The sequence below is a fragment of the Dromaius novaehollandiae genome, chromosome W (genome assembly GCF_036370855.1).
Source record: "Dromaius novaehollandiae isolate bDroNov1 chromosome W, bDroNov1.hap1, whole genome shotgun sequence".
Classification (NCBI taxonomy): domain Eukaryota; kingdom Metazoa; phylum Chordata; class Aves; order Casuariiformes; family Dromaiidae; genus Dromaius; species Dromaius novaehollandiae.
In genome coordinates this window covers 26,371,042-26,398,092 of record NC_088130.1, presented here as the reverse complement: position 1 = coordinate 26,398,092, position 27,051 = coordinate 26,371,042, and the positions used below count along the sequence as shown (strand labels likewise).

The 27,051-nt window shown below is 39.1% G+C and overlaps 1 protein-coding gene across 3 annotated transcripts in view; it reads right to left on the bottom strand.

The window, feature by feature from the left end:
* The window catches only part of LOC135323463 (tRNA-uridine aminocarboxypropyltransferase 2-like), a 110,049-nt gene extending 83,244 nt beyond the window's left edge, over window positions 1–26,805 (bottom strand). For all 3 annotated transcript variants that reach the window (XM_064499743.1, XM_064499744.1, XM_064499745.1), the window contains exon 1: window positions 26,567–26,805. In XM_064499743.1, the coding sequence (XP_064355813.1) occupies window positions 26,567–26,736 (170 nt within the window). In that variant the 5' untranslated portion in view covers window positions 26,737–26,805. The remainder of the gene's footprint in view (window positions 1–26,566) is intronic.
* Between the last annotated feature and the right edge of the window lie 246 nt (window positions 26,806–27,051).

Here is a 27,051-nt window from a genome sequence, read left to right as displayed (position 1 = left end):
TAGTTCAAACTTATTACAAAGCAACCTGTCACACTGATGGAAGTAAAAATCACTATGTCTAGCAAAAGTGCTTCACATGCAAGAGAAGACAGCCATGCACAGAGTTATGTCACAGTTGTCTCTCTTTTTCACATTTAAATTATAATGTTCACAAAAACATTTTCCCAGCAGAACTGAATCCAGACAATGGATTGTGCCATACTGTGGTGTATACTAGTAGTTTAGTTAGTTTACTACTAGTAGTTTCTGGGCAGAGATGCTCTAAAAGTGAAGCTGCAGCAGCTTGGAGAACAGCTGTCTAACTACGAAATTCTTTCCAAGTGGCTCTGTACAAGTTCTCACAATACAGACATCTTCACTTGTAACGAGGAAAAGGTTAAACCTGAAGCAATGTGCCTAAAGGGCTTCTGAAACTGAGCACCATCCTGGGAATGCAAGCAAGTATACTCATGTCTATATTCAAAACCTAAAGGGAATTCAAGCATTTTATCCCAGAATAAGTGAAGAAAAATGTTAAATGTTCATGTTCAGCATTTGCAAATTTTTCTAAGGAAAGCTACCAAGAGGTTAAATGTGCCACAGATGTTCTAGAAACAATGCTTGCAATACTAAAATAAAAAGGAAACTGAGGTTTTTGAACAACTATACATTGGGACATCGTCATGTTCCGACACATATTGCCAATGTCAGGCACCAGAGTTAGTATTTTCAAAGAAACATGCCTGGCCAAACAGAAATGGCTGCTTCAAGTTAGATTTCTTTGGTATTTAGGTCAAAGGACCAAGGGTTTCAAGGTCAAAACCCACCTGAGAAGCCTGAAGAGAAACTGAGTTACCATATTTGTTTTATACTAGTGTTTTAATATATGCTTCACATTTACATATATATATATACACATATATATATACATATATATATATATACATACACACACACACATATATATATATAAAATGAACTTGAGCAAATATATCTCAATGAAAACAATGTTCAGGAGTTTTAAAGATGCATTGGAACTCTGTGCAAAGGGTTTAAAGATTTAAGCTCATACATTTTATAAAATCTGAGAACAAGCCTTAGTTTTGCTAATTTTATATTAGAGAACTAACATTAAAAATAATTTTTCAACTATATTTTGCAGCCTCCAACATTAACTGTTGGAATTATATAAGCTGTCATTAACTGTTACAGTTATAGAAAGGCCTTAAAATTATGAGTGGCAAAACAATAGAACAGCAGATTAAACATAGATAAAACAATGCAAACGGGGGTGGGAAAAAAAACAATCCTAACCCAACATACAAAACCCACGGAGTCTGAGGTGAATGTTACCACTCAGGAGTGCGCCCTTATGATAAGCAGTCCTGTGAGAACAGCAATTGAATGCTTGGTAGTGCTCAAAAAGGCAAATCAGATGTTAAGCAATATTAGCAAAGGAAGAAAGAATTAGAGATAGAAGATGCTGATGCCACAGCATCAATCTCTGGCTTATCCACACCTTGTACTGAGTGCAAGGAAAGGCTGCAGAAGCCAGTCCAAAACAAACAGAATGGAACTGCTCAGGCCAGGGGCCACAGGCCTCCTCACCAGCTGACACTGTGGATACAAGAAGTTTACATGGGTTCAAGGGAAACTAATAAAAAAATCATGGAATAAAAATCCATTGAATACACAAACACCACCACTGAATAAACAAAGCCACATCTGGCTCAAAGTCCCCCGAGCTACAGGCAGTTAGAGAAAGGAGAGAAGTAGCAGCATATGCTTGCCCTGTTCTTAACTTGTCCTCAGATATATACTCACAGCTAAAATCTGTTTATGCTTGGACACAGCATGCTGAACAAGATGGACCTTTGATACACTCTAGTATGGCCATTCTTCCATTCTCAGTCATCTCAGCACAACTTAAAAATGAATGTACACAATGCCAGTAGCACTGGGTAGAGATAATCTACCTATAATTTTTTAGTCCTTGTATTGCAGCTGTAAAAATTTTATTTTTATACACTTCTGAATTTCTCTAAGCAAAAGTCTTACTGCTCTTTAGGGCAGCCTTCTGTAACAGACAGGACATAACTGCTATCTTAAAGATGTTGCCAGATGCATCATATTTCTGCTTTCCCTCTTCACAGGGCTATAGTATGTGACCTGATATAATTGTTGCAACTTTTATGGATAATAAGAAGCCATCCCTATTAAATGAAAGCCTCTCTCTTTCCTTAAGCAGAGGGGAAATAATTTGACTACTTTTTCCTCTACATGGCTGAGGCCCATCTGGCAAATTCAGGGCAAGCACAGCCAGGAGGAACATTTGGTATTCCCTGGAGCTCTGCTTACAATAAACATGGATCCTGCAATTCTAGCCAAAATGTCCTGGCCACCAGCTGCACTGAGTTGAAGACAGGCCTAAAGTTCACACCAGCTACACCTGCACAGTCGACTTCAGGTTTCTGAAGACTTGCCCATCCTCTAACCTTCATAGGTTTGAGTCAGATTTAAACTAGGAACTTCACAGCTGATGGCCCAAATATACAAGCTCTACTGCAATGCTCTGATAATTGAAACTCACCCATGCTTTTAATCCCCTGTGTAAGGGGCAAGCTACAGGCTGTAACACTGAAAGATGAATGAGTTATTTGGGGTTCTCTTTTGTTTTATAATAAAACAGGATGACCCAATTCAACTGTTACCACTGCTTCAATTATGAGCTGCCCTTACTTTCCCAGGAGCAGGCACTACGTAGGTAATATGACTGGGTGATTTTTAAGGCACAAGATGCCTGTGTAGCATCACCAGGTAAACATTTCTCAAGTGATTGCAATACAAGCCCCTAAGTCTCATGTTCAGTTTCCCTGAGGTACACAATAACAAAACATCACCTGCGCTGTATTTCAGATTTAATTGCAAAATTCATGGTTTAGTTGTTTTAACTGCCCTGCTTGCATTACTGTAGCTAAGATGTCTATGACTATCCTCATGACTATTCAAATCAGTTAGCCTACAGAAGACTAATTCCCACAGACAAGATCAAGAGTTAAAAAACTGCTAGCAGAAACATGATAGAAATCCATGCTTTTAGTCTCAGTTTTCCAGGTACATGTATACCAACCTCTCCACTTCCCTTCATAACGGGTTTCAAAAACCATCTTTGATAAGTACTACAGCTCTCATAACTACATGAAATTCTCTGCATTTCAGCAGCACTTTTTAGGTCTCCACTCAGTTTATTTTGAACAGTCTTTACTCAAGCAAAATTGCCAACCCTTAGTCTAATATTGTTTCCCCCCCCAAAAAACAGATCAGGCTTATGAGTTACATTACATTCTGCCTCCCCCATGTTCCAGTGTCCACCCCTTCCTCTAACCTCTTTCAAAAGACTCCAAAACCCTCTGGGTCAAGAGGTGCAGAATTTTAAAATTAATTTTTATGAATTTCATGAACAGCAACAGGAAAAAAAAGACAGCATCAGAAACACAGCTTGAAGAATATGGAGAAGGAACAACAAAACATTTCCTGTTCACTCAGTAACCAGCAGAGCACCAGCCTGGTACAGGAAAGGGGGACCCCCCCCACCCAAAGGCAAATTGCTGAGTTTTTGCTTCCCACAAGAAGTTAAAAACAAAACAGGTGTATTTTTTTTAAATAGTGCAGCCAATGAATTTAATGGTACATACTAGTTTCCTAAATATACCGATTCATTTAAAGGGAGAAACATCCAATATGAATCACATTGAAAGTTATGTTTTTTGAATTTTAAACATGTAACTTAAAGGGCTCCTAATTACATACTTATATTAGGAAAATACAGCTTTATAAACTGATTACACCTACAGATTACTCAACCTGCATTCCTGGACCAAAAAAATTCACACAAATATTCATTCCCTTTCCCAAGCTCTTCAACCTGTTCTTCAGCTCCAGAAGTATTAAATGAGCACAAGACTAACTATTCTGGTAACAGCTTCTCCATAAAAACATGCACATAAGCAGCATTCCATCCAACCAGAAAAAGATCACAGAACAAGAAAAATTCACATTACCAGTCAACATGCAAACAACCACTTTGCAAATAAAATGCCTCTAGGTGTGAAGAGGTAAAGACATTTTAAAGTTATCATATACAAAAGCTCTTACTGCTTTTTAAATAAAAAAGGGCCCAGCAACTTCAAGCAGTCTAACATAGTAACAAGTTAACTCAGGCAATCAGAAGTCTGGAGCACTATTTCCAACTCATACAAAAGCCCCATCACTATTCCATGAGACAGTTGTGAATTAATTTGATACATCTTTACACTTTGCAAAAGACCATTTTCAGACACATAGCAAACACATGTGAATGGCATTAAGTAGCTAGACGCACTCTGAGGTAGAATGTCAGGACTCAATATGAAGGTATATAAAATGTCAACCCCCTTCCTTTTTTTTTTTGTGCTCTGGAGTACCAGGCAGAAATAAGGAGGCATCTTAGAAGCATGCATTTAGTGTAATATCAGACAGGATCTGTTTGAACTTGGAACTAGAAGCAATACAGCCTATTACATGTTCCAATACTGTGCTATCTAGTTCCGATAAAAGCTATTATAACACTACATTTTAAATTCATTAAAACATACTGGACTAAGTTTAGCACTTTATCATAGAAAATATTCAAGGCAGAAGCATGGATTTTTAAGGGGTTAATCCCAAACTGACACAAACAGAAGTGACCAACTACAGACAGATTACCATTTTATGTGAAGAAGCAGTTTTTCAGAGAAATCTTCCAACAGTTCTACAGTTGAGACAACATTGTACCTGCTCTTCTCGCTGAAACGTGCCACCAACATACCTAGCTTGGTCAAGGTGTAAAGAGCCATGATACACAGCCATAACAGCTGTGACAGCAAAGGCACACAAAAGCAATGCAGTATTTAATACAAAAAGGCCTCCCCCGACCCAAACCAGAGACACCAGTGAAGAAATACAGAAAGTTTAAGCAGCCAAGAGCAGCACATGGAGACAGAGCCATCTTCCCACCTCTCAACAAGGCAGCTCCTACTGACAAGCAGCTAAGAAATCACACCACAGATCCTGACATTCGGATCCCCTCTGTACCAGCTCTCAGCAATTCTGCTGCAGCTAAGTGCTACAGTGAGAAGACAACCCTTTGCCCTTCCCTACATTTTCCACTCTTCTCAGCAACACTGGCATCAATTCTCCCCACAGAACCCACAATATGTTTTCCATCATCTTCCAGCAAGGAGAATTCATCAATTTGAGAAGTACTGTTCCCTTGTAAGTTTAACCCCTGGGCCTTTGCCTTGGGCAAAAGAGTTCAGTAAACTCATACAAACCATAAGGCAGGTTGCTACCAGAAGCACTTCCTATATGAAGAAGGACTAAGCAGACCTGTAATTTTTAGCCTGGAGCAGAGACAACTGGTGAAAAAGAAAGTCACAAGTCACATGGAGAAGCTCAATAGAAAATATTTTCCTCACCTATAAATACACATTATTTCCTATAAATAGGAAAGAGACACAAACAATACAAGCGAGCATTAAGTTCAAAAGGAAACAGCTATTAACAAACTGCATAGTTAAGACCAGACCTTATGATTATGGAAACATAATTCATGGCAAGAAACAAGTACCCACCATCAGGAGCTATTGTAACAGGAAGATGAGTTTTCGGTTCAGAGAATCCCGGAACCACTACTGCCATGGGCCAGAAAATACCACTGCACAGCTGACCTGTACTATGCTCTTCCCCAGGCAGCTGCTATACTCTACTGTTCAGCCCTCCACCACATGAACCCTAGTCTGAGCCACTCATTCTCAGTATGGTTTACTGTGGCACAGATCAGCATGTGAAAGAATAGAGCTGTAAAGCCACATGGAAGTAGTTCTCAGGTCTTTCAGGCTTCATCAGAAGGCCAAGCATGAGCATGTATTTTACTGTTGTCAAATAACAAAGCAAATTGTAGGATGACAGATCTCAAAAAATGAAGCAACAGACAACATCCAGCTCCAACACCCAACTAAAGAAAATTAAGTTCACCAAAATAAGTATTCAGAACAAGCACACACACTACAGGAACTCTTATTTCAACATTTATTTTCCGAGAAGCCTGATGTGTTTGGGAAATTATCCCAAAAGTGCCAAAATCTGAAAGGCAAACAGCAAAACTATCCTCAGGACAGGTCTTAAATAAGTTTGTTAGTGCCGATTTTGATCTTGGGGGTTTCTGTTGTTGACACCCAACCATTAAAAAAAAAAAAAAAAAAAAAAAAAAAAAAAAAAAAGAGATTGACATCACCAATTCATTTCCTTTTCAGCCAACAGCCATCAGTTTGTAAAGATTTTCAGTCAAAGCAGAACTGGTCTGGATTTCAACTGTAGCAAAACATTTGAAAAGCATTACTTAGAGATTACAAGATGTCATTCTTCCTAGATTTAAGACCAAAACTGGACAAGAAAAAGCACCTCTCTGGAGATGAGGGATGGAAGCAGTAACTTATTTCATGACAGGCTCAGAGTTCTGCTTAAGGACAACATTCCTGTCTTTTGGGAAATTAAAATCAGCTTGCATGTTTCTTGAAAAACTAAGCAAATAAGTAAACACTCATTTCCTGCAAACAGACAAGGCAATATCTGTATCTAAATATCTGTATTTAGTAAACAAAAAATCTTTCCTTTCAAAGCATTTTGTAGTTCATATAATAAAAAAAGGGAAGTTTGGAGTGATATATGTGGTTTTGAACACTACATAAACAGTATAATAGAAAATTTTCAGGTTTTTTGTATTGAAGATATAGTATATCTACAGAATTACCATTTCAGGGTGAAGTTCAGTTTTATGGAGAAATTTATAACACTACAGTGGTAGGCAATTAGAAGTGTTTTAAATTTGGACACTTATTTTCATCTTTGACATTACAATAGAAAGTAACAGTTACCAACAAAATTCCTGAATTGGTTAGTATAGCATTTGTATGAAAACTAAACAGGATAAGTTGCCTTTAAGGAGTATTTTTTTTTTTTTTTTTTTTTTTTTTTTTTTTTTTTTTTTTTTTACATATTTTCATGCTGAAGATATAAAGACAAAAGTCAACAGACATCATGTAACATAGATGTGGACAAGGTCTATGCTGCCTTTGTTAAATGCTCCAAATTGTGTAAAGTTCTAACACAACCATTTTCCAAGACAAAAATTTTTTACCAGATAAATTACATCATAAGAAAAGGACAAACAAATAAGTTTGGTGGAGAAAGGGGGATCTGACTTTTAAAATCCTCCGATGTTCACAAGACTAATCTGAACATATTAAACAACAAATATCTTTCCATGCCACATAAGACAAAAGATGCAAGAACACAGTATCCACCCTGCATATTTTATTACCACATTATATAGAGGCAGATCTTGGCAGATAGCTTTCGTTAACAATAATTGAAATGAACAAATCAATAGGAGGACACTTTCAGCTATTTCAACAGCTGGCTATAGCTTCCATTATACCTAATAGGAGTTAATAAAACAATAAGATTTAGCTTATGCAGCACTGGACTCATTACAGAGAGGCCAGGAAAGCCAAAAACTAATGAGCCTGAGATTGTTGACATTTCATGCATCTTGGGTCTACAGTCTGGCAAGATAGCTGGCACTCTGACAAGCTTGATGCCAGACAATTAACAGAGCCTTAAATTTGCTGAACAAGGGGAGGCAGTAACGCCATTTGAACTCAACCATTAAAACTGAGACACTAAGGCTAAGGTGTTAAACTTAAGTTTTCCACTGCCAGCTTTATAACTCCTCATCTGTTCCTCAGAAGCTCAGAGGCTGCCATGAGCCAAGATAATTCAGCAAATTCTGTAACCAGAAAGGTGTCATGGAAGAGCTCAAAATTCCCCTGGAAATAGAGGAACCAACAGATCCAGGAAGGAAAAAGTCCACCAATACAGATTCAGTATCTTGGATACTTGATCTATCTGTATATGTGCAGAGAACACTCTGGTTAATAGCATAATGTAAAAATAGAGATATTTTCAAAGAGCACATCAAGTTTCTAAATTAATATTTCTTCAGTTAAATGAAGACTGATACCACTGGCTGAAGATATTTTTTGCAACATCACAGAAATGCATTCATTTGAATGCTTGCTTCAAACTGAAGACTTGTTTCCCCAAATGCTTCTATCCTTTTAGTGTCTGAAATAATAATTAGGAAATGAGAAACTGGCATTGCCAGGAGATAAAGCTAGGTCCAGCTATGCTTTAACTTGAAACACAACTTTACATCTGAAAATGCTGCAAACTAGTTCCAACATAAGAACACAAATTGCTCTTGAAGACTCTTAAAGAGGATCCATTGTAGTTTTCATCTCTAACCCTTCCTTAATTTATGTCACTCCACTGATTTTAATTGACAAGACACTGAATCTGAATTTCATATATACAGGATTTTATTAAGTCCAGTTACAGATTCTGATATATTCCCCTTCCTAAGGGATCATCCACAAAAAGGTGAAAAGTTGTGAGTAGTTATTTGACAAGAATTAGAGTTATTGCCTTTTGCACTTAACTGCAACAAGGGTATCTATGATGGTCTGCCCTACCCTGGTTGGAAATATTTCCACTACCTTACTCTCCTCACTAGAACAGAACATAGAAAGCTGAAAATGATCCTAAAGGTGTGAGCTGGAGCAGTTCAGAGGCCACTAAGTTATAAAACTGAAGAGAAAAACATTTTTCATCCACACTCATAACACAGGAAACCTGTGCAACAGCTACTTTTTAAACATAGGCCTTTCCACTAAATAGGAACACAATCTGTTTTTTCCTTATATGCAATCTGTGCCTTTGCTACTTAGTGCTAGAGCCCCAGGAGTGCACATCAGTCCTGTGCAATGCCAGTGCCACCTACTGTTCTACAGCCTCACTTTGCTCTGTTGCTTCTTTTCCAACAAGCTTGTCATTTTATAGATCAAAAATGGTGTTCGATAATAAAATGTATTTGCTATTGTGCGTAACACACCCACAAACAACTAATATTCCTAACAGTATCTCCACTTCTGTATTAGGTTAGCAATGAATAATTATGCAAGTCTTAATTGCATATGTACAAAGTTATTTCCAAATTTCACTGTATTTTTATATAAAAATATGCAATACAAATCAGTCTAGTGCATTGCTAGCATCTGTATCTCCACACACAAGAGCACACACAGCTAATAAATTAGAGAAACATTAACACAGCCTAAGGAAAGCTTGCTTCAACCTCCAGTTCAATTGCCTTTTTAAGCAAAAAAGTACAGTTTTTCCAAAGTGATAAGCCATCAGACACAGAACTCACTAAATGAATTGTTTGGGCATATATGCAGACAACAGAAAGCACACAACAGGGAGCAAACAGCCACAAGCTGTTTTAGGAAGCTACATTTTAGGAAGACGTGAAGCAGAAGGCAGAAGTCTCTGTAAGTCGTAGAGAGAATGCAGGAAACCAATAAAAAAAACAGAAGGAAACCCAAATAGGTGGTAGAGCAGAATGTTTTCTGCTCAATTTGACCACACACTTCCTTGTTTTGTTTTTAAATGAAAAAAATGACCAATACTTAACACATGAATTTCTTTTTAAAAAAATTAAGGCTTTCACGAACACGTAGATAAGGGGTACTTTTCAGGAATGAAAAGGAGCCAACACAAATCAAACTGCAAACAAATTTGCCACAAGGTTTTTCACTTCTCTTGCCATACTGTTTTCTCACATACGGTTTTAGCAGAACCTACCCAAAGCTGCTGTTTAAACAGCAGTTCAGGAATAGGCAGCTCTTTGTCATGAAGACTGCTGCTCTCTACCAAAGGAAAAGTTTATACTGTGTCAGATATGAGCTTTTAATCTAAATGCTTTCAGAAACTACGAGGTACTTGGAGATGGAGAGACAGTTTAGTTAAAGAGTAAGACACCATAACAGGTGTCATGAATACTACAGATGAGGTGTTCAACTCTTCTAGAGAGCAATTCGGAAGAGGTAGCAAAGTGTCAGCTTGCTGCTCTGCAGAAACAGACACCCATCTCCCATGTCTACATGTGGGAGATGTTTGGGGAGCCCACACCCAACTCCAAACAAGCAGACCTGTCTTCCTCCAAGTCACTAGCCTAGTCACTAAGTGTGCTTTGCAACGCATACCACTATTTCCACTGAAAATCAGTGTTGTCCATCTTCCTTCCAGCTATAAAGAAGAAAAACCTTCAAAAGTGAAGTATACCCAAAGCAGCATACCATCTTGATCCAAAGCAGCACTGGGATGGGACTTACTACTCACATCACTAGTGTTACTTATGTTACAATTTCATAAATGTTTGAAAAAATATGTGGAATATCCATGCCCTGATGTGATCTTAACAAAACCCAGGAAGTTTATCCCTGCTTTGCTGAAGTAGCAGTGTCTTTGTTGCTCAACTGGCTTATAAAACATTTAGGAAACTACACTACAAGCCTGAGAGTTCTCCTGTATCAAGACTAAGTTGATTCCCTGCTGGCACCTAACTTCCATGATAATTCATAAGAGGACAAAATACACCACATGACTGTAGACTTCTGATTGACAGATAACTTTTCCAACCTGCCAGGACTAGCTGACAGCATACTCTTCAGCCTGGGGTCCCCAGTAGCCTTACTAGTGGTAGCCCTCAAGTACCAGCCCCAAAAGCCTCACTGCTGAGAACTCTTAAATATTATGGCTAGTCAGTCCTCCTCCCCCTCTCCTCCCCAATAGGGCATCTGTGCAAGTCAGGAAACACAGGCTCTTTTTACTCTGTATAGAAGAAAATAATAGTGGACATGGAAGTAAGCAAGAGCAAAGGCAGCTAGAGAAACAGAAGGATTAGAAGAAGGTTAGCTGGAGCCAGCATCAGTAGCTTTCAGATACATTCAGTGGTCCAAACAGCAACTGAAGTGGTGTAAAACTAGTCTACCATCTGAAGTGAAATTACCCCAAAAAGCTTCACACACTGCTTTATTGTTTTTTTTATTAAAAAAGGATCATTTCACCTTGTCATTAAGGCAAACCTTGCAATAATCTATGCAAGAGTAAAAGCTTCCAACATTCTCAGCTTCCATGTCACAGTTTATGAAAGGCTTTTGGTTTGTTTTGAGGCTTGTTTGTTTTTACATCCACAGCTTCCTCTTGTTCCAAAAACATACAGAGCAAATATCAACAAAACTGATTTTAAGTGACTTTTTATCTCCACATAAGCAATAAACCTGAATTTCAAATACTAAAGGAGTTAACTATGCAACATTACCTTATTTAATACAGGATTTTAAAGACCATCTATGGCACATATATTGTATGTTACTAGCAAAACACATTTCCATACAAAACACCTTTACAAAGAATATTCCAGTATAAAACGAGGAGATGAGAAAGGAGTTGAATTAAAAGCCCAGTCCTGCACCAAATGAAATCAAGTGAACTCTGCCACTGATTTTTAATAAAAGCAGGCTCAGAACCCATACACCTTTCAGAAGTATTCCAACCTATGCTTTCACATAAAAACATGGATGCTTTCTACCAGACAAGCTTACTTCTTTAAATAGGTACATATTCATGTTAAAAGGAGACTCTACCATTCTCTGTAGTTTGTCTTCAACAAAACATAAGCAAACAATTACAGTTAACAGAGTTTCATATGACAAATAACCTGTATTAGGAAAGTGGTTAAATACTAAAAAAACCTTCAGCTAAAGTTGTCTAGTGAACTCATCACTTCTGGTAAAGCTTTACACAACCTTGTTAAGCTAAAATTGTTATATTTTGTGACCATCACGACTTTTAGAGATTTCAGCATTCACTTAGGCCATCCACAGGTTACTTTTTAGAAATCTTTTGTTAATATAGCAAACACCCCAAAAAATAATAGAAGAAAAGAAGTTTGTCATAAGTGGTAAAAGAATGGAGTTCCATTCATTCAGAGAATTTCTATATACCTCAGTTTTAACACTGCATAAAAAGGCAGCATGCAAGCAGATGAATGCTGTGTTCAAGAGATTTTCTGGTAGCTCTAAGCTGTCAGTGTACTGTAAATGCCACACTGCACTCTAGTGTCCTTTTTTCAAATAGGAGACACTTTGCTGAATATGTTTTCACTTCTTCAAAATTTAACATTCTACTTTTCACATAAATGTTATTAGCTGTTTGTCAGCTATTTGTTGACTGCCTTTTGCCACAATGAACTGGAGTATCTTGAAATACATCCAACAATTTTTTTGCTGTTTAACTGTTTAATAACTTTATATTATTTTATGAGGCCAGGCATTTTTAAAATGAGTTTTCATTACTAAAAAGCAAGTAATCTATAACAAAATGCATTAAAATATAGGACACTTCACATTAGTTAACTAGAGATCAACTTCATTAAGTCATTCTATAGCTTTTTGGAGGATACTGTAAGATGCTGTTTAAGGTACACATGCAAATAAGCACAAGTACTTTTAAATGCTGGACATAGCACTTGCCACATCAAATCCCAGAACCCCATACTGACTTCTAACTAATGACTACTCAGGGCACTTTGAAAGCAGCACTCCTGAGGAGAAACACCTTACAATAATACTTTCTTTTGCTTAAGAAAGTTAGAAGTCTAACACATACATGAACCTTTCTTGTATAATTCAGAAAGGCTTTTTTTAAAAAAAATAATTAATGCAGCATATCTGGCAAGCATGCTCAAAATTCAACGAAAACAGGGATAAAGTCCACCCAAGTACATCAGTAGAAGACTGATGGGAACAAGATGTGCCACAACAGTGTGATTTTAAATGGAAAAACAACTAGCATTTCCTGTGCTGAGGCTATAAGTACTAGTCCAGGCACAGCACAATACCAGTACAAAACTATTAAAAAAAACAGGTTCATGAAATAATTTATACTGGAAGGAACCTCTGCAGGTCATCTACATCAGCTTCCTATTTCAAGCAGAGTGAATTTCAAAGTTAGATCAGGTTCCTCAGGACCTTGGCTAATTCTGAGCACTTCCAAGGACAGAAACTTCACAGTCTTACCAGGCAACCCGTTCCAACATGTAACCACTCTCATGGTGAATATTTTTCCTTACATTCAAACAGAATTTACCTCTTTCCAGCTTGTGACTTACTCCTTGTCCTATCCCTGAAACTGTAAGAATCTGGATCTGTAATTCCTCCTCCATTGCAGTGAAAGGCTCAAATTAGATCCATCTTTCTTTTCTCCAAGCTAAGTAAGCCCAGTTCCCTTACCCTTTCGTCACACACCATATACTCTAGCACCTCAGCAGCTTGCTGCTGGACTCACTCCCATCTTTCTCCTCACCTGTGCTGGGAGGTCCAGAACAGGACACTATTCCAGATACAGCCTCACTAGTGCTGGGGGAGTGGCCAGCTCCCTCAGGCTGCTGGCTACACTCTTGCTGAAGCAACCCAGGGTGCAGTGGGCTGCTTCTGCTGCCAAGGCACCCAGCTGGCTTACACCTGACCTGCTCTGCTGCCCACCCAGGCTCTTTGCTGCAGAACTGCTCCCTCACCAGCCAGTCCCCAGCCCTGCAATGCTACCAGAGGCTGTTCAGTCCCAGGTGCAGGGCTTTCAGTTTGTCTTTGTTGACTTTCATGAAGTTCCTCTTGACAAGACAGTTCAGCAACCTCTCTGAAGTCTCTCCTGCAAGTCTGGGCATGTGTTAACCAGCTTTGGGCACTATATGAAACCCTGAGGAAAGGCCTCTCCTAAGCAGCTGCCAGATAAACCTTCAACTGCTGACTTGAGTTACCGTTTGAGCTCAATGGTCCAGCCAGTTCTTTGTTCACTTCATAGCCCATTTATCTAATCCATGTCTCCTTAGCTTGGCTTCCAAGGTGCTGCAGAAAGCTGTCAAAAACCCTAATGTTCTTACCAACTCAAATGAATGTAACCATCACTATCTGAAAGCCTGTAAACCTGGTCAGACACCATTATAGCCATTAACCGGTCTGGCAAATGCACATGGGCATGCTGTTTTTCCTTCTTTCCCCTTCCCCCACTTGCTTTTGTGGGTACACTATTTCATCAGTGATGTAGTACTGCTCTGGTTAAATTTTATTTCCCCTCTCCCCTCAAAACTGATACTTAATCTATGCTTGCAAACAGTAACAGATGCCTCTAAACACCAAACCAAAGCAGTGGCTCATAACAGAATGATATTAAAGAAAAACTAGCTTCAACAGGGTTTGAACAATTACACCCACTGTACAGTTGTAGATGTCAAAATCATTACCAAAGCGGTTTTAGAGACTAAAGCACTAAGATAGATGCCTAGATCCCTTTGAAACCACTTGAGTTTAAAATGCATACGTACCCTTCAGAATCTCTGCTTAAATTTTATAAGGCATGAGGGCGCCATAGATAGAAAGAAAAGCTTGTGCTAAAAAACCACCAACCACCATCTCCTTGAAGATGACATATTCCAGAAGGCACTTAATCAGCACTAGCTGCCTGTTTTTTCATACATTAGGCTTTTCAAAAGAGCTTAGATGTTCATAGAGAATTAGATGTAGGTCTCCAATAGAAACAGCACACCTGGATTTAATTGCCCACCTCTTTGCTATTTTAATGAAGAAATTCCCCATTAGAGGATACAATTAACAAGCTCTTCTATTAAAAATAACAAGACACATTTAAACCCTAATCATGTTACAGACTCAAAACTCCATTTCTTTATTAAAGAGCAGTTAATTTTCTATACCAAATCCTACTAGAAATACAGAGAAAAAGTTAGGATTGTTCCCAAATAGTGCATATGTAACATTGAATACAGAACTATCAAGAAAAACAATTTCCAGATGTTATAAAACTAGAGGGGACCAGTTCTGCTGTCCCATACAAGAAACAAATCGTAAGAACCCTCTAAATCACCCTTCTTGATCTTTTATAAAATAACACTCTTGATTTACCACGTTCCAGCCATCAAAAATATAATCCAGTATTCACAAAATGAGCCATTGCTAATTACCGCCATCTCACACCAGTCTCACCTCATGACTGAGCTGATTTTGTCATACTTTGAATTCAAACTCAAGTCTGTTAACTACAGACCAGTGACTAAGATACCCATAATCCAGCGATCATCCACTCGCCTCTCAGTGGCACTTCCACCATACACTCTCTCCTGCTAGGTGGAAGATTCCTGTATCAATTCATTGCTCTGTAACACCCCTAGATTACTCAAGGACAGTTCTTATTATTCCATCTTTTAACATCTGAAAATTGTCACTAAGTTTGGGCTACAGGGAGGAAAAAACAAAAGAGTTACTCAGAGACTAAAAACCAAGCCTCTGGTTATCAGCCCAAGAAACAATTGTTCCAGAGTTCCTTAACTGCAGTTATATTGAGACCTACTAATTTTCCATTTAATGTTTATCATATCAGTTTTTCAACACTGCTATTTCTCTTTTCTACAGGAATTTAGTTATATCAATATCTTCATTGACTCAATATATAATACCAAAGAGAGTGAGTTTTAGAAGTTTTTTTTAAAACCTTCTGTTTAATCAACCCCTTCATAAATATAGTTCTATGTCAAGTTCTATGCCAGTTTTAGCGCTGATCTCTGGAAAAACATCAAGCTGGTAACCAGCATTAAGTTGAAGTTTATCATATTCAAACATACATAATCACAATATTGGCTTTCTGCCACTCCTCCGAGATTGCCTTTATTCAAGACTTTACAAAAAGGAAACAAACACACTATTAGCTACCTTGAAACAATTCTGACATCTCTTTTGAAACATCTTAGATGAAAAGGTTATTGAGACCAGTAAAACCATCTAGCTTTAGTCATTGCTATTTAACATGCATTCCAAGTACTACTGGAAAGTGTCACGTGATACAAATACACCCTTTTTCCCATTAAATTATATACTTTAAAAACATTTTAAGAATGTAATAGAAACATTAGCACACAATGAGTACCATAAAGAAGCGTCCTTTCATTCTTTATAGCTTCAGGAAAAACAAACAATACCAAAAAAGACTAAGTTTTCTGGCAGTGGATTTCTCCAGATTGTCTGGCTTCTTTACTAAACGTAGAACTCCAGGCGTTTTCTTTTACTTAAGCTAGAGATCACTTTCTTCCCACTTTCTGAAGGAAGCATTTAAGTAAATCATTCTTGAACATTTCACAGTCATTCCAATTTGCTCCACTTACTGTCTCCCCAGTGCATGATTCACCTATTTTCAGCATCATTAAACTACACTTTTGAACTAAATATAAATATAGGGAACAATGCCCATTTCCATGACACCATAAGACAAAGATTTATTAATACAAGATACAGATATGATACTCAAAGACTGTATTAGCAAACACTGAAAATTCACACAGAAAGTGTCTTTTAAGGTACTCTTGAAAGTTTAACAGCATGCACACTCACTCATTTAAAGTCTCTAGAGTTCTGGGTGACAGTTGATTATCTATTTAAAAAAGACCTCAAAGAATTATATTGTCAATCATTAGCACAGACACAGAATGCATCACAATAGGAAAGACATGTAGAAAGAAATCAAGATCAACCATCTTGTCCATTGAAGCTTTCAATGAGAGCTTAATGAAACTGCACACACACAGAAAAGTAGCAACAGTAAGTAGGTGGCTACGCATTAGGTAAGAAAAGATTGCATTCAACTTCTTAGCATAAATTTTCTACCTACTACTATTGTGCCAGAAAAGCCAAAGTGAGAGGCTCCAAAAACTCTTTTTTTACATAGGGCCCAGCAAGACAAAAAAATGAAGCACAGCACAGAAACAGTCTCCTTTGCTCATCTCATATCTGGAAATACACAAAAACATATTAAACAGGCAAATCTGAGATGAAACCAAAGCCATCTGTTACAGACAGTTCTGCAGGTCTTCCATATTGTACAGAAGTTAAATAGCTTTAGAAACTGAGGAGAATAAAAAAACAAAACGTACACGCCCTCACTAGTAGTGGCAAACATAACTAGTATAAGCCAAAAACAGCATGGAAAAAGACAGTGAGGGAAAGGGGGAAATAGATGAGTAAAATGTCTGAGAAGCCAAAGGAAAGCTATGTTTCCAGCAAAAACAGTCTACTACTAATTGGCTGACACAGCAAGGAACTTAAAGGTGGATTATTTCTGAGCAAAAAGCATTACAGATTTTGACAGCAGCCATTTCAGCAGAGCTTGAGGAGCAGAAGCATGACCAAGGCACAACTACAAAAGAGCCAAAAGAAACAGAATCCAGAGCTTATAGACAATATTTGACTTCAGAAATGAGAAAGCAAAGTACAGCTGCATTGTGAAAGATGAATCTGAAAGAGAGATAAGATGATGGAATGAAATAGTCAACCAAAAGAAGCAGAGAAGACAGCAAAACCCACCTTCCATATCTGAAACAGAAGGCAGGAAAAATGCATTAAGTGAAAAGCAGGCAAAAACCAACAGGTAGAGGAATTCAGATCATTCTGATAACATCCTCAAGGGAAGGCAGGAAGAGCCTTAAGAAGTCCTAGACATACAGAGGCAAGTGAAGAAGGTTTGAGCTGTGAATATGAAGTGACAGGAAAGCTTGGGACTGTAAAAATGAAATTTGACTAGGCTTGAGAACATCTCAATCACACGCTTTTACAAGAAAGCTCTGCAGCACCAGACTGTCATAAGAAGCACTGGGATATGCCAGGACCAGCTTTCCTCAAAAGAAAATACTGCTCTTGTTTATTGGCACCACATTTGAAGTGAATCCACCTATGCCATACTCTTTACCAGAAATTACAAGAAAATATTACCAGAATGAGCTGTGATTAAACCAGCTTCTTATGGGTTTATGAACAAAAAGTCTTCAGATCTAATCTATTTTCATAACCATTAAGGCATAAAAAGGAAAATGGATGTTGTTTTATGTTTTGCCTTATGCTATGTTTATAAAAATCAATAGTGATTCTTGTAAAGGAACTATTTGTCTTTACAGTATTCCTTATGATTAGACCTCACCAATTTAATCACTGTTGAAACATCTTTGCTTTCTCTTACAATAACTACCCTCCCCAGGGCAAAGTTGCAGTTGATATAATTACGGAAAAGCAGCAGATCAAAAGGTACTAGAGTTGCTTTAATTAACAAGATTATTCTCTGCTGCAGCTCTTGTCTCTAGATGTGCTGCTACGAGCCAACAGCTACCCGCAGTCAAAGGACATGGCCATCCTGACATAGCTGCCATCCTCCCCCCTCCTTTTTTCATGCCAGCAGATCAAAATGAATGCTAACCAAAACAGCTGAGCACAAAATAAAGTGTCCTAGAAAGGTCACTACTCATTAATCTAATCACAATATAATAGGAAATGAGTAAATGCCTTAGAAGTTTAGCCAAGTAGAAAGTAGTAACATTCTAGTCACCAAAATTTAATTAATCAAGACCACTAGCACCACTCATAATGGTTAATACAGGCCAGAGAAACACAAGCATGAGAAATTCTAGACACATCCACCAAGCACAGAATGAAAGTCAGCTGAAACCCATTGACCAATTTTCATCTTGATTTTTATAATTCTAACCAATATAAGCCACTGAAAGTTTAGTACACAAACTATAATAATTTTAAAGCAGCAAGAATAAAAGCATGTTAAGATTATGAGAGGTCCAAGGCACTCATCACTGGAACTGTTCTAATGCTTGGTAATTTTTTCAGTTACCTTTAGCTTTTCCTCCTAAAGTGTGGTACAAATTGTTTATACCTTGGTAACAAGCAGTATTCACAGAAGCAGTCAGAAATATTAAAAAACTAAATTTGGAACAACAACATGGCAGCAGCTAGAAGCTCTGCAGCAAGACACAAGATATACTGCCAACAAGTCAGCCATAAACTTGTGTTTGGGAGTAAAGACCTCACATTTCATCAGGCAGTATTATTTATTTCTGCAATCTTCCATATATCCACCAATTTCAGTGAAGTTGCAGCTTCACCTACTGTGGGTAAATTCTACATGGATTTTAAGTGCAGAAATTCAAGAGTCCCTCCTTACATTCTTTAAAATTCCTATTTGAGAATCATCTATTAAAAATAAATTAAAAATATCTAAGACATACAGGAACATATAATTCTAAGAAGGAAAAAAAACTGAGTGACAACCTTCCAGGCTTTCAGGTACTTTTGCTTTCCACATCCCCAACACCATTAGAATTTCTTAGGCTCTTCAGATAAGCTGACATATTACTCCATAAATATTTGTGTTGCTCCAGCAACAGGAAAAATCTATATAACCACTTCACATAGAAATAAACTTCAACAGTTTGTAAGCAAACTTTTTGCATTTGTAGAAATATACTTTTATTGTTAGGCAAGTCTGCATTAGGCTGTGAAAACTTTAAGGAAATGTTTTCCTTGATGCACATACATTTAAAGATAAGCTTCAAAAAATAGTAATTCACTGTGGTCTTCCAGATGGATTCTCTGCTGGCTAATAAGGCACAACCAAATCAAAGTCTGGGGGCGGGCACACTGATAACAATTTAATTGTCTAAGTCACCTTCTAGCTTTCCAATCACTAAGAGCACTAATGCAGACCTCTGTTAAAGTATACAGATACCCAAGCTGGCTCTACACACAGAAATCAGGTATCAAAAAGAATAAAGTCATGATAATAAAGCTCTTCCTCCTGCAACTCATGTCTGCTGCAGGGTTGACAAAGCCCCAAATCAGGGTTATGCACCTGATTTGCACCGAGATCTCTTACCTTATCAGCTGCCTCTGTACACAAGCTTGTGGAAACAGAAAGATTTTACATCTTTACCCCTCTGTATTAAATCACATACAATCTTGAAATGTTTCTATTTAAAAAACACTGAATGACAGCTTGAGAAATCTCTGATAATACTTGTAAACTTTGTTTATTTTAAAAAACCAGACTTGTAGGTGCCTAGACTGTATTTTCTATAAATATTTAATCAGGCACATCTGTGTTTAAATTAGTTTACAAAGGTTTCTATCAATTTACTAGTTCAGGGAATTCTGCCCCCACATCTGGAATACCCTGACTAACCTATGCATGCAATTACTAGGCCAACCCAAGGGTACCACAGAATTGCAAATGCATCATATCTTTTTAAAAAGTAGTAAATAAAAAAGTCAAGTTAATTTCCAAAGGTCAAAAGTCCATAAAGTGTTCTTCCTTCCTTCAGTTACACTGAAACACAAAAATATTTACCCAGTTGGCAGCAGCAGCAGCTGAAAACTACTATTTTAAAAACTTAATCTTTCTCTCCAGTATTTCCCTGCTAGGAACTCCCCAGCATAAAACCAGAGTTATGCTGTTGAGGAAGTCCTTCCTCACAAATTCAAAGCAAGACAAAAATATTAATTCTTCACAGTGATCACCTCACACACACACTTTTAGACCCATCTGCAAAATACTGAATCCTGTTTACCAAAACACCTTCTTCAAATGCTGATGCTGTGGACACTCAGGAGCTACTTTAATATAAGCTACAATTTGTAGTCATGTAAAACTACAGTATGTAGCATTACCATAATCTAACCTCCTTTGACGGTGACTACAAGAACTAGAAAGCAAGTTTCTTGGTTACAAAAAGATAACCGAGTATTTCTACAGGTTTTTGCCTCATCTCAGAACTAAATTTTATTACGAACTGCTACAGCACATGAAGTCTGCCAGGGTCCCATTATTCTATAACTTTGCCAAGACCAACTCCTCTGTCATAGGTATGACTTCCTTCTGCCAGCTTTTGATCAAAGGGCCAGGAATGGCAGCATTAACATGTGCCCCCTATCAGTGGTTACACTACCATCTCCTGTATTTCAGAAAAGTCTATATGTACTTATATATAAAACTCATTTTCATTTATTTTGAATGGGGATACTCTTGACTTAGCAGTATTAAGTAATCTCACCATTCTCTTTCATGGCAATTTAAGCTCATCCAAGTGAAGCTTCCCCAGTTCCACTTTCCACCGCCAATCCAATACCCCTGCTCACAGCAGGCAGGCAGTTAATGCCTGACCAGCAGAAAAGTAACTCAGCAGAACAGCTAATTCACCTGCATCAAATCAGATAGTTTCTCTCAGTCCCATGCATTGTTACCCACCTTCTGACATACTTCAAGTACCTATTAAGAAGCTTCTGTATGCCCCTCCTACACAAAGATATATTGCTGTTGCTTGTGTGTGACAATTACATCCTTCTCTGCTAGAAAGGAGTATCATAGTGCACACAAATGTTTTCCTCTGCATATGCAGTATACAGAAGAGCACAGCACACCATCTGCCAAATACAAACAGCATGATGCAGCTATTGGACCTCCAAAACCAAGTTTGCTATCATGCTGTTGAGTATTAGAAAGCATCAGTGGCAATAAATACAATTCAGGAAGAAATACTGAAATGACTTCTCTTCATAACATGCATCTTTTTGATTGGTAAAGGAGGCCTCCAAAAGAAAAACAGAATCCCAAAGCAGACATTTGAGACTCTCTGGAAAAAAATTGAAAGATCAAGTAAAGCATCTTACAGAACCATTAGAAACACTGACTCCCTCCTAACCCTAGCAGTATCTTATGCCATTTGCTCCCAAGCAATTTCTACAAGAAGAGGAAGAGACTAAGGATGATATTTTAGAACTCCCTTGCCCTGCCCCTGTAATACCAGAGGTGCCATAAACACCCCCAGGTTATCAGGACATGCCCAATTTTTCTCCAACCGCTGAGAGAACCCAGAAGGGACCTGTAATACGGGCACTTTCAATGGCAAGTACCAGGACCAGAAGACATGCTCATTGTTCACACCCCAGAGACCCTTGGACACTTAAGAAGCCTCGTCAAAGAATTTCCAAACATAAGGGAAGAACCTCAAAAATTTAGAGAGGAATTGGAGACTGTAATTGTTATAATTACTCCTATAGTTGTTACAATCCAAACTGAGCCAATATGAACGAACTCTTGTGGGCTGTTATGCCACGTGAAGTCAGATAGCAACTAATAACCAAAGCTGCCTGGCCTCCCAACATCCCAGGTAATGATAGAGAACTTGTGTCAGCTCAGGATTGTCTTCTTGAGGCAATCCAGCCAGTCTGCCTAAGAAAAACAGACTGGGCCAAAATAATTGTAAACAGAAGGAGGGGTAATGCCCTGCAGATTACATGGACTGCCTCCAGGAAGTCTTTAGCAGGCACTCTGACATAGACTAGGCTGCTAAAAATGCTCCAGAAGCTGTGACAGCTGCCTTTGTTCAAGGCTTGCAATCAAATATTCAAGAGCAATTACTATCTATTACCATCGGGTGGCAGACTAAGCCTCTTATTGGGACAGTCACCATTGCTAATCACAGCACTGCATATCAACAGTGCAGAGATCAACAGTGAGACTAAACTCCTGGCACCGCAAATCCAACATTTTACTCCTAGAAATACTAACAGATATAGAGGAGCTACAAGAGGCTGGGGCAGGAGAAGGGGAGCAGTGGGAAGAAGCTTTGATCAACAATTTGGGGGACATTTTAGTCCTCCTGACAATTCATGTCACTATTGCAAACAAGGACACTGCAAGTCAGAATACCCTTACAGACCAAATTGACAATCCTTCGGTCCAGCAGCATTCAGTAACCCTACCTCTCCGCCCTCCATGCCACAATCTCAGAAATGCAGTTAGGATAGCTAGAAGGTCAGAAACATCATCACTCCTTTACCTTCAGGCCAGACTAGCCTTTATTTATGTTACCCTGTTAACAGCAAGATTGTTTCTTGCCTAGGCATTACTGGCATTACTTGATCTACTTTATACACTCCCAATTTTCCTGCGGTTCCCTTACCTTCAAGGGCAGTAAATGCTGATGGTGTTTCAGGACAACCAAATTAAAGACACCATAGCAGTTTCACATAAAGCAGCTGAAGAAAAATCTTTTGATTAGTGGGGTTGGCTCCCAGACCTAGAAGGATGGCTAGCAAAACTGCTTAAGACTGTGTATTTCCTTAGGACTGACTTGATGACTTGTGTATGTATTGGTTCAGTTAATCCCATGTTGGGGCAAATTAATGCGTAAAAGGATAGAACGAGGCATAACTGTAGCAGAGGCCAGAACGACAATGCTGATTATATTAAAGGATAAGGAAGAAGAGAAAGAAGTGTTTAGACTAATGACTATAATTTTAAGGACTAGAGGCAAGAACAGGCGATGGGGCAGTACAGCATATGCAATGATCAACCCTGGGTTCCCAGGAGTCATAATTAGGGCATTCGCAGCCCTTCCACCATCCTCTAGACCTTTGAGAGAAAGATGATATGAGACTAAGTCTCCAAGCGGGGGAATAGAAGTGAAATATTAATGCTTCATAGGCCTATGCAGACCTGTCTGGCAAAGACATACCTGCAGCATGACCTAATGGCATTGACAAGTGAGTATGACTCAATTACAGAAGAAATGTACTGTTTGTAAAAGGAAGTACTAGCTGTACTGTTAGAGATCCTTATCCATGTCTCCTACTCCCTGTTATAACTTATCACATCCTTTTTTTCCATCTGACACATAGCTGTAGTTCTATGAAAAACAAGTCACATAACCCAAATGTATATCAACTCCATAACCACCTCACTTGGGCAAAGTTCAAATTGGCAGAGCCTGCCACTCTGCTGCTCTGGGTTCTCTCCTATAGCTACAGTAATAAAGCTTCTGCTCTGACCTGAACCTAAATTGTATTTTGGTTCTTCCATGATGCTAGCTTATCCTTGCTCTCCTTCACAGCAGCAATGTACGTACACTCACATCGACTGACAGGATGCTGCAACTCCCTCCTGGAGCCCTACAAGACTGTGCCTAGTCACAGGGCACACCTATCCCTCTTGATAGAGGAAAGTAATTACTGGCACAACCTGGCCTTTAATTGCTGCAGAGCTTGTTAACACTCACAGGAACAGATCTCACTTTTCTGTTTCACCTGCTCAGCCTTTTCCTTTCTCTCTCCTCATGCTGTGCAAATTCAGCTCCCTCTAAACTCCAATCAACTTAGCTACCCAGACAGATGATAAAATTTTGACATGTACTTGTAAACCCACTTTATACATTTAACTATAGTCAACAAGAATAAATTCAGCAAAAATATTGCTCTGATTTAGAAGTCTTTAGAAGTGCTAACAGTTGTTTTTAAAAAAAATTACCTTTGGTACAACACTTAAGAAGCAGGAATAATTAAATGCATTCAAGTGATGCCTGTCACCTAGCCATGTGTATTTTTTTCCCTTTTTCAATATAAATATAATGCATAGGAAATGCATGGATTTCTTTTAATCTCTTATGCTGCAGGACAGTAAGTCACTTTTTACAGGTCATGAACAACAAGAAAATATACAGCTTTAGCTTCATAAAAAGCTTACTAAGCACCAAAAAGGAATCAATACATTCAGGAAGTAAAAAACTGCAATAAAACTTAAAGCTGTGAAAATAAGTGCCTAGAGCTCATAATTTCAGAGCAAAGAAATCAAAACCCATGAAGCAATTTTGATGCAGAAGGTATTGCTAAAAAGTTATTGCATGCTTATTTCCACTTTCTCTGATAATTAATTGAACATTAAAATTCATGTTTACTCCATTTAAACACCTTAGCAACATGCTATAAAGGAAGCTGCATATATTTACTTGTGCTGAAGAAAAAGCACATTGCTTCTTCAGTCTTCCTATGAGCTTACATAAGTACCCTGCATTTATTAATAATTCTGCCAAAAACATTATACATTTTTTGAGAAAAAATGAAGTGTGACCGTTCCTTCATAGGTCATTATCAACCATTACCAAAGAACATTCATACAGTACACAGATTAAGTATGGTATCCATAATATTTTAGATCTAGGCACACAAACCAACATAGTACTATGCTCAGCAAACACATGGCTATTCTATTTAGTGATTTACAGGGAAACAGAAGAAAAACATATACTAAATATTAGCATATCTCATACACTACACATAAGTAGCAGCATTTTCTATTACCCATGAGTAATTCCCTCAAAATGAGTACTACACAAACATACTGCAGGACACTGAGCTATGCTTGAATAGTCTGGCAAAACTGAGGCAAAGAGGTGATCAAGTAGCTGCCTGCAACTAACTGAAAGGGTGTTAAAAACAGAGCCAAGTGCTCTATTATAAACTATAAATTCAAACTTAGAAATAGTATCAGAATGCTCACATAACAGGTCTAATAAACCTCATTGACTTTTTTAAAGACTATTTATGAAAGTTATTTGCAGAACTTCACTAAAGAATACACTCTTGAATTCTGAGGCTGACATACAGCCAACTCACTTCATTAAAAGGAACTGTGTGCATGTGTGTATGCATGTGATACAAGATCAAAAGTAAGTGAATACTTTACAAATCTGAGTTCACATCACCTTGTATTAACACATCCATTTGCCAGCACTTGAATAGATTTCAAAGGCATCTATAAAATTGTTAAGTAGAAGGAGTTTCTTGCTTTTAAACTTCTTTTGATAAGGTAGCAGCACTTGGCAGCTTTACTGAGGTTTTATGTACTTCACTATATGATACTCAGTCATGCCAGACTCTCCCCTCCCCACCTTAAACCCCTGAAGTCTTTCAGAGGCATTTTCCAAGTTGTCTGAGCTTCAGTGAGGCAGACTGTGTACAAGAGATCCTAAGCAAGACAGATACTGGATCTAATCTAGTACAACCAAATTTAAGCTCTCCATGAAAACAGGCAGGGAACCCTTCCAAAGGGAAATACACATATATAAATAGATAGATAGATATACTATATAAAGCTTTTTTTATAGTACATATAATTTTAAAACCAGTGCCTGACCAACAGTAATAAACCCACACAAACTTTTCCCACCTGTACTGTATCTCAAGCTTCCATTACATTTCTGTGCGAAAAGCAACTGAAATTGTTTCCCAACCCTTAGGAAGGAACACAAGGAAGACAACTTTGGAAGAGTTAAACCGTTAATGGATAACCTGAAACTCAACTCCACAGCTAGCTTCAACACCAGTATATACACACACATAGCAATGAACAGCCGCAGAGACGTCCCAGGGTTCAATGAGATTTCAACTTCAATTAAGTAGCTGAGAGCACTACACGTGTGACAGTCAGTGGCTTAATAAGCAAGCCACCACCATAATTAAGCTCTTCTCAAACACTCAGTTTACCAAAACTTAAACAAGTAAACCCATTTTCCTTAGGCGCTACAAGGTTCCTGCTTACAGCGATGTAAGCATCACCCTGCGACCGATTTTGAAAAGAAAACAACCCTTTCTACTGTAGACTTACTTAAAAAATGTTTTAACAAAAAACCCGCTGAAGTGCCTGAGCAACGGCCGGCAGCGGCTGCAACGGCGGCCCCGCCGAGCACAGCGCCCCGCCCGCGGGCGCGAGCCGCCAACGGTCGCCGCGCGGCCTCACGAGGACCCGCCACCATCCCCTGCCGGCCCGGCCGCACCGCGCAGCCGCCGGCACCGCCTCCCGCCGCCCCGCCGGGCCTCCCGGCTCCGCCTACCCCCTCTGCGGCGCCTCAGCGGCCGCGGCCCCGCCTCACCCGCAGCGGCTGCACTCGGGCCGCCTCTCGCAGCGCTCCACGGGCAGCTCCCACAGGCCCGCACAGCCTTCGCGCTCCTCCTCCTCCTCCACCACCACCACCGGGGCGACGGCTGCAGGAGCCGCGCCCGCAGCCCCCGCGCTCCCGCCTGCCGGGGCGCCCTGCTCCATGCCGGCCCGTGGCGGCAGGGCCACCGCCGCCAGGGGCCGCCCGAGGGCAAAGAAAATGGCCTACGCTGCCGCTCCCTGGAGCTGAAAAGCCCCCGCCCCTCCGTGTGGGGCCGCCCCTCGTGGGCCCTCAGCCAATCAGAGCGCGGGGGCTCCTTCGTCCCGCCTATGGGGGCGCCGGGTGCTTGTGCCGCCGTTGGAGGGAGCGTGCCGGGGCTAGCGGGTAGGGGGAACCGTTGGAGCGCGGCGCTCACAGGCGGCCCGGCCCGGCCCGGGGTTTCCAGCGTCAGTAGTGCCTGCGCTTAAGGAGTCAAAAAA